We start from the raw sequence: 9093 nt of genomic DNA on the forward strand, positions 1-9093 counted from the left end.
AAAGGGCAATTATATTTAGAAATTTACACCAGAAAACACAGTATGAAACAGACCCAAGCAATAAGTTTATTTCATTAAAACAGTTACATTGAAACAATTAGTGGGATGGATAAGCTTAACATAGAACAATAGATATTATTTTACAATATTCAGTCTCAAACAGCCCTAAACACTATATAGTTCTAACTAAAAGGGAGAGGTCATTAAAAAAAAATCTCTTTGCAGTAGAGCAGGGGACACCAATACTGTAAAGTTCAAGAAATTAACCTTATCTATTCATAAATATGTTAATGAGCCCTAGATACACAGATCAGTATGAGCCTATTTAAACATCTAACAAGATCTATTTTTTAAATATGTATGTAACAAAATAGCATTAAGTTTTATATAGGACTACTGTATATTATCCATACTTCCATTTAAGCTATTTATATTAGATGAACTCACTACAGCAAAAAAAAGAGAGTAGCTTCAAAACTAAGTACTACAAAGGCATTCCCGACAAAGTGCAATAATTGTGGATATCAAATTGAATCCTCCACAGCAAAGTAATGATCACTATAGTGTCCTAAGGTGGTGTAGCTGTATTATATTAGTGTAGAATAGTTCTGTTTCCAAAGACCTATGGTCTGCAGTAAGTACTACATGGTGGTAAAGACAATTTCTAGAAATAATCATTGGTAACTGACAAAAAAGTTTTGTTTTTTAAATACCTAAGAAGCACCAAAATAGGAGTGTGTTCACAAGAGTTTAACAGAGTGCTAAGCTATATCAAAAAGCTTGATGTGTTAACAATGAAAAAAAAGTGTAAACAGGCTCTCAAATATCCAAGAGTTAAAATAAAAAAAACTATAGCACCCCACAAGCACCATTACATTAGTCTAGAATAACAGAGATCACACCTTGCTTCACAATTTCTTACACTTTAAAATACACATGAAGCACATTTTGGTGACACAGTTTTACAAGCAGCATTAGCCTCTTATAAATGTGGCTAATCTCACATTTATTGAGCTAAATTTAGGGACAGTACAAAGTAAATTTAGGTCCCTTTAGGTAAGCCTATTTAGACGAAAGCATCTACGAAGTTCACAAGCTGACCACTGTGCCTTACAAACTTATGATATAATGTTACTATTATACAACTGAAGCACTATTTGGAGTGTTTTAGATACACAAAGCTACATTAGTCAAGACATACATGGAAAAAAAAGTGCCCCGGAAACTACTGAGTTATCAATACAATAGGTTTAAAACCTTCTATATCCATTTTATTTTCCTAATCTCAAACTTCTATTCTGTCCAGTCAAGCTGAATTGTTGGGATTTTTTTGTCCAGTAAATGCCATACAGATCTAGCTGATCAACAACAAAAACTCCAAGTCAATAAAGCTTTAAAAGTATTTAGCAAAAGATTTCTTTTGGCAGAGTAAAAAAATCAGCAGAAGTTGATTATTTTGTTGAGATGCAGAACACTCACCATGCACAATGAATAACTGCAAGTGAGAATGTGTCACACACTAAGCTCATGGCTGACATTCACAAGATAAATAACTTACTACAAATTTCAGTTAACTTTGCTTTTTAATCATAACCCAGAAGGAACATGCAATTATAAATGACCTCACAATATACAAAAAGTCATTAATTTTTGGCATAATCAGCCAAAATGTACTTGGATTCATTTCAAGCTGAGTACTTATCTTAGGTGCTTAACCAACAAACATGAAACCTATAACATTTCAGTAAATATACAGGAAGTAATAAAATTTTATCCAAAGTGTCATATCAGTTCTTGATCATCTTGCCTACTGCATTTCAAAATGAATTTGGTAAGTTTCCTTTAGTCTAAGATTTCTGAATGTCAGCCTTGAACAGGTTTAAAGAAATCTGGTTTCTCTCTTAACAGGTTAGTCACAATATTCCAGCAACACAAAACTAATGGTCAAAAATAACAAATGTGAATTTCAAATCTGAATATTAGAAGGCAAAGGCAAGAGTCAGGAAAACCTGCACACACCATGCAAATGAAGGACTTACCCTTCCTTTTAGCCGTGGCCTAGGCTGACTGCCTGCTAAATTGGAAAAGGACAGTTTCAATTCAAATGAAAAATTTTCATTAACAGGACTAGAATCCTAATTTTTAAAACATCGTTTAAATGTGAATGACATCCTTCCTTACAAGTAACCCTATGATTGTTTTGGAAGGCTTGAGATAAATTGGCCACTCCAATATCACAAGTAAAAGGCCTATACCTTTCTAAAGAATAGGAGTCAGTAAAAAGAAGACAAAGTTATTTAAATTTTTAAAAATCAAGTAAAGTAAATCAACAAGTCTTAGAAACTTCACGTAATGTGATATTGTCTTAAACTGTAGCCACCTCCCATAGACCAAGCCAAATGAACTCAACTGTGGCTTACCAGAAATGCAGGCTACTTTTTACCACAAGTTTATAGTCTTTTCCAAAATCATTATATAAAAGATTTAAAGCAGATTTTATTTCAATCACCAAAAGCACCCTATTCTAGAAAATTAGTTTTGAAATTTAAAACATCTTGAAACATAAGATCTTATGTACTAGGTTTCTAAACCAGGATATTAACATTCATACAACTGGACACTCCACATTTCTAGCTATGCTCCTTTCTTTTGATGTTTGAATTGAATGCTCATGTACCTAAGTAAAGATACTGGCTTTACTAAACTATATGGTGTACTGGAAAAACACTACAACTGATGGTAAACTTGTATAAGGTGTTATTGGCTAACAACCGTCTTTTTGACAGCTTTTGACTTCATGGATCATTGCTGATCTGAAAGGTAGACTACGAAACTACAGCCCTCCAGATCCAAAAATGACATTTTCTGAGAAGAAAGAGTGCACTGGAATCACTGACTTAACCACTAGCCTGATACCACAATGGAAACTAAACCTGTTCTATTAATCAGTAAGAGACCAACCTGAGTTCTATTCTGCATAAAGGGAATTTTATTTTAGAGAATAAGATAGTAAATTGAATTAAAAAAAAAAAAGAAAGGAAGAATAAATAAGTAATAAAGACTACAGTAACAATTTCAAAAGGTCAAAATTATATACCCAAATTTGGTATTTTAGGCTCAGGTAACATTTTCACTCAGTCTATGGCAACTGATTAAATGAAGAACAGAAAAGTTGGGCACAGGTTAGGGTTAAGGCCTTTCTTTAGTAATTATAGCTTAAAATTACTTCCCATTTAAAAAAAAACAGTATATGCCTCTTAGAAAGGAATATTTGGAATAAATGATAAAAATTTGCACAACAGAGAATCAGAACTGAAGGCATTACGTATTGATTGTCACAGGCATATTTACATTATCAAACTTGTTCTAAACTACACTTGCAACCTCTGAAAATGTAAGTTCTTCAACTTCTCAAATGCCTTTGACTTTGATAGTGTCATATTTTCAGTTTATACCAACTTGTGTTCTTTCCAAAGAAATCTGTTCCATGTATAGAACTTTCTCTGTATGTACATAGCTAAGAAAACAGAATAACTGACTTTTTTGCCAACTGCTTTCACCAAATTACAGTGAGTTTGTTAAGTCTGTGATAGTTGCCAAACAAATTTTAAAAGTTCGAAAGATTATTTCATATATATGTGAATTTTCTACCAATAATCCCTACAAGTAAACATGGTAGTGCTGATAAATACACACAAAATATCTGCCATAGAAACATCCTGAAGTCATCATCTCTTAATGAAACCATTGTGCTTTCCCTTTAAAATTTCAGTCTACCCAACTATTGCACACGCCTCCTCCATAAGAGAACTAAGTGCATAGACACCAATCTTCCCTTCAAATTTAACCATTCAGGAAAAGATCAAAAGTAACATAAGAAAAGTGCAAATAAAACTGGTGCTTAAAAGCACATTCAACTATAAGTCCTTAAGATAAAGGAACTTGGGATGGTAGAAAAAAGTCAAATGATGACATTTGATTTTCCTCACATACAGTAAAATCTCTCCTAAAGATCTTACTTGACCTGGCTACTACATGCACACTTCAAGGACAAGGAAGCAAATTATCCAAAATGCTCACATTACCCCTCTACTGTGTTTGTTTCCCATTCTTCAGTATTTATAAGTATAGCTCTTTTATATGGGATAAAACAATCTACCAATTCAGGTACAAATCTGAGTTGCCAGCATATTTACTTTTTTCAAGTAATATGTTAAGACTATGTGTTTAGCCTCATTCAAACAGGTGTTACTGTAGATAGGAACCAAGACCTAGCATTCAATCTGAGAGCGTGGCATCCTCCGCAAACTTAGTGCATGTCGATGTATTTCTTGCATCTGTCGTATTCTGTCCTTCTGCCACATTAAATTTTGCGGCATGGGGTATCTCTGGCTACCATGCAAGCACCGGTAGGGGATTCTCACATGGCAAGCAGTTGCCCTACAACGAGGTTGTGGCATGGGAGGAAGAAGCATCCACCGCTTTCTCTCAGCACAGTAACGATAGGCTTCTTTTCGATATTGCTTGTCAATATCATCACTGTTTTTCCAACCTCCAATGATGAACACATCATCTTTGTAATAGCAAATTGCTGCTCCTTCTATGCTGAGGACTTCTGGAGGCAAGCTTTCAAGGATCTCATCAGATACTCGGCCAGAGATTTTTCTCTTTGCCTCCTCATTATCCAGAGGATAACTCTTAGGACAGCACGAAGCTGTGTGGTAAAAGTTTGTACTGGCTACAGACATCTGGAAAAAGCAGTAATTGTCAATAAGTGGCAAGGAGTCCACATCTTGCCACTGCCGAGTCTCTGTGTCATAGCGGGTTATGATTGCCCTTAAACCGTCTTCACTGTCACTGTCCACAGGGGTACGGGCAGCAATGTACACAAATCTTTCTTCTATGGTGACTGCTTTGACATCACGAAGAATCTTTGGTGCTGACTCCAAGTTGTGCCATTTATCTTGTTCAGGATTATATACAGTTACATCTTTAAAACCAGGACTAAAGTTGCCATGTCCTCCAATACTATACAGTTTTCCCTTTACTTCTGTGAGGCCAAAAGAATGCTTTCTTGTCATTAAATTACAAACTTGCTCCCACATGTTTCTATTTGGATTATACCTTTCCACAGTTTTGGCAAATCCAGGTTCCATTGACCCAGCAACATATATGTAAGATTCTGTCACTGCAACAGCATGTCCATCCAGGTGATTATGGATATGTGGCAGGTTTACCCACCTGTCTTCATCAATAAAATATCCCACACATTCACTCAAATAGTCCCCTCCTTCTGACACACCACCAATTACCATAATCACATCCATGTTTTGCCCATATCGTGGCAGTAACCCAACAGGGGACACTGAATGCTGCAAATTACCAGACTGTAAATTCTCAGCTCTTAAAGCATGGCTTTCCACAGCTTCAGAAACTAATCTGACACAAACTTCATTAATGGATACCAGCCTTTCTGATTTGACATTCCGTGTAAGATAAGTAGGTTTCATCTGTGATAATCTAAGCAATTTAAAAAGTTCTTCGAAGTATCGTTCTCTCTCTTCAGCATTTCTTTGAACCCACTTCAAAACGGTTTCAAAGAGAACCTCTTCTGAATCAACTGTAATTTCCAAGTCTGAAAGCCAGTCTCGAATGAGATGAAAAGGTAAAGTGTAGAATTCTTCATCCTGGATCACTTTATAGAAATTCCTCCTTATCATATCTGCAGCTTTCAGAGCAAGTTGGCTCAGAGTGTACATGTGGGCTAAACTATGGATGGCCACACAATTTGAGAGATTCAGTTTTTTCTTGAGAAATTCTCCACAAAATTCTTTTAAACGAATCAGTAAGAACCTGAAGTCAAGCAGAGACAAAAGGAATGATTCAAGTCAATATGTCCATCTTTAGGATATGGTTTGTTTCTATTTCAAGCTAATGTGGTCGAAAGCTAGCCCAATTCTTGCCCCTAATGCTTTTGCTGTCATCCTCAAACTTGAAAAAAGTAGACAATCAACATTTACTAAACTGAATATTGTTCCTACCTCTTATAAGTCCCTACTCTCACCTCAAAATGAAACAAGATAGCAGAGAAACATTTATTAAACAGAAACAGTGTGAATACAGCTCTGGGAAAATGCAATAAATGGAAAAGCAAATGTAAACATAACTTAATATGGGAAATGAAAAGATTATACGTAAAAAAATTAAGATGGTCTGGGATTAGAATTCAATTCAAACACTAAAAACCTTCCAAATAAAGATCCTGTACTAGAACCCGGGGATACAAAGACAGAAGGTACAAATCCTGTCCTCCAGGAGCTTGAAATCTTTTTCTTTTTTTCTTTAAGGCAATTGGGGTTAAGTGACTTGCCCAGGGTCACACAGCTAGTAAGTGTTAAGTGTCTGGTCTGAGATCACATTTGAACTCAGGTCTTCTTGACTCCAGGCCCAGTGCTTTATCCACTGCTCCATCTAGCTGCCCCCAGGAGCCTGAAATCTTATGAGGTATGTAAACAACAACGATACAAGGCAGAATGTAGTAAGTACAGAAGAGGTCCAGACAAAGTGCTTTCGTGTGGGGTCTATGGCAATGGAGAAATGGTTCCTTGGTCAAGAGAACTCTGGGTTTCAATGCTGACTCCTGCATTAGTTGTAGGACAATGAATAAGTCATTTAGCCTCTGAACAACAGCTTATTAAATTTTAAAATGAGGCTGGGTGTAGTGGAGCACATCTTTAGTCGATCTCCTGCTAGGGCTAGTGGATCCCTTGGGTTAAGTTCTGAGCTGCATTATGTCAGTAAGTCTGGCACCAAAATGGTGAGCACTCAAAATCACATGGCTACCAGGCTGCCTATAGAGGGGGGAAAGTGGCACATAGCAAAAAATGGAATAGTTTCATGTCTATTAGTAATGAGATCAGCCCATTAGTGGCCACTGCAGTGCCATCCTGAAAAGGGAACCCCAGTTCCAAAAACAAAAAAAACCATACAGACACGGTCCCAAAAGTCTTAATGCCAGTTGTAAGCTACTGGCACTAAGAATTTTCTATTATCTAATTCACGGACTTGTTTTGAGGATCAAATGGCAAAAGGTATGGAAAACTCTTTGCATACCATAAATTACTATACAAATATAAGGTATTTCCACAAATCTAAAGAGGAAAAAGGTTCAACGTTCATGTAAGGTAAGAAATTTTTATCCTGGAGTCCATGAGGAAAAAAAAAAAGGTCAATGAACTTGGGTGGAAAAAAAATCACATCTTCATTTTTACTAACCTCTCAGCACTTCAATTATTTAAAAACATTCTTTTTACCAGTTTTTACCAGATCAACAAAGGGGTCTAGCTGGTACCACCTGGTCTTAACAAAAATGGTTAAATGGTTAAAAACCATTTACCCAGAAATACCAGAAGAGGCTTTCTAGAGAAGACAAAATCAGAGCTAATCCTTTCAACAAAAGGAAAATTTTCAACAGAAAATTGTAGGGGTAAGTTAAGCCTGATGGAGAAGATCCAGGTACGCCTGAGCAACACCTCCTTTCTAAAGGTTAATTCAGAATATGAATTTTAGAATTGGGGCTGTTTCACTTTTATCTTTGTATTCCATGTGCCTAAGAGTCAGCTGGGTACACTGAACAGCATGGGTGCGCTTTGGGGTCAGAGAGATCTGGGTTCAAATTCGACCTCCGACACAGACTGCCTATATGATGAATAAGGCACTTAAGCTCTCAATGCTCCAAGCAACTCTAGGACTATAAATTGCAGAGAAAAGGCTGATAAGCAATAGGAGTTTGCTTAGACTAAAGAAATAACAGATGGGCTTCCTATCCCTAACAGTTCCCATACCTAAGGCCTCTTCTCCAGTCTTCCCTCCCTCCCTCCCTTCTTCCCCACCCCACTCCCTGGCTCCCTTTCTCAGGTCTTCCCCTTCCCCCCCTTTCTCTTTCTTCCTAGCAGGTCTCCCTCTCCTGCACCAGTATCCTCCGCCCCCTCCTCTTCCTCGCCCGGCCTCTCTCCCTCACCTGTCGGCCAGCTCCAGGACCTCGTGGACGCTGCCCGTGCTGACGCGGATGCGGCCGGTGTACATGTACTCGATGACGGCCTCCACCGTGTCCGGCTCAGGCCCGGGCTCCGAGCTCCACTTACGCATCTCCACACGGCCGGAGCGGGACTCGGAGAACTGGCCTGAGAGCAGGGGCGTGAAGTACTCGGTGGCGGCGGCCAGCACGGAGCGGTGGGCGCGGAACTCGCGGCCGCCCGCGCCGCCGAAGCACAGTGTGATGTCGCAGAAGAGGCCCTGGCGCCGCTGCTCGTTCTGCCGCCACGACAGCTCCGAGCAGTGCGTGCTGCACTCGAAGTCCTCCGACTCCGGGCCTGGCTCCCCCGCCGACCACCTCCGCCATGGAGGCCAGGCCGGCCCCGAGCCCGGCTCCGAGCCCGGCCTCCGCGCCCACGCCACCGCTAATGCCCATGCCTTCCACTCCCAGCCCCACGGGCCCCGAGACGCCTGCCTCCACCCCCTCCATCTCCACCACCTGAAGGGAAGCGGCAGCAGACGCAGCCATATTGCAGCCGGTCCGCCGTTCGCTTCTAGCACGGTTCCTGCGCAACCCGCGAAGGACACTGGGAGAACGCAGCCGGGAGCCCTGCGAATGCGCACTAGGCTCTGGAGAAGGGTTAGAGGGGTTCGAAAGGCTGGACCGGGGAAGCAGATTGCGCATGTGCAAGGGTAAAGGATTAAGCCCAGCCAAGAGTAAGAAAGAAGCGGCGACTCGAGAGGTTGGCGAGCTCGCGCCCTCACCTCGGGTAGACACTGTTAGACAGTTGGGCGGAGTGCTGGGAAGGGCTCGCGCATGCTCTTTGCACTCCAGTCTCGGGAGAAAGGGAGGGGTAGTTCTGAAGGCTGGGCGGGGGAAGCAGAGTGCGCATGGGCAAGGGTGGCGGATTGAGACGGCTTCTAGTGAGAAAGAAGCCGAGGCTGAATAGAGGCTGGCTCACGCCCTACCTAAAAATTGAGACTGTTAGACGGAACGGGGCGGGACGCTAGGCGGTCTGGCGCATGCGCCTTGCTCATTCAGCTAGTCCGTTTGTTCTC

General features: G+C 40.2%; 1 protein-coding gene across 1 annotated transcript; it reads right to left on the bottom strand.

The window, feature by feature from the left end:
• Positions 1 to 43: 43 nt before the first annotated feature.
• On the bottom strand, positions 44 to 8857 carry KLHL11 (kelch like family member 11). The gene is given in 3 exon segments (XM_020972603.1): positions 44 to 5853; positions 8021 to 8388; positions 8390 to 8857. Coding segments are annotated over 3 exon segments (2280 nt in total). The 5' UTR covers positions 8720 to 8857; the 3' UTR covers positions 44 to 4271.
• Between the last annotated feature and the right edge of the window lie 236 nt (positions 8858 to 9093).

This window comes from Phascolarctos cinereus, unplaced genomic scaffold (genome assembly GCF_003287225.1).
Source record: "Phascolarctos cinereus isolate Bilbo 61053 unplaced genomic scaffold, phaCin_HiC Scaffold_5;HRSCAF=322, whole genome shotgun sequence".
Taxonomy (NCBI): domain Eukaryota; kingdom Metazoa; phylum Chordata; class Mammalia; order Diprotodontia; family Phascolarctidae; genus Phascolarctos; species Phascolarctos cinereus.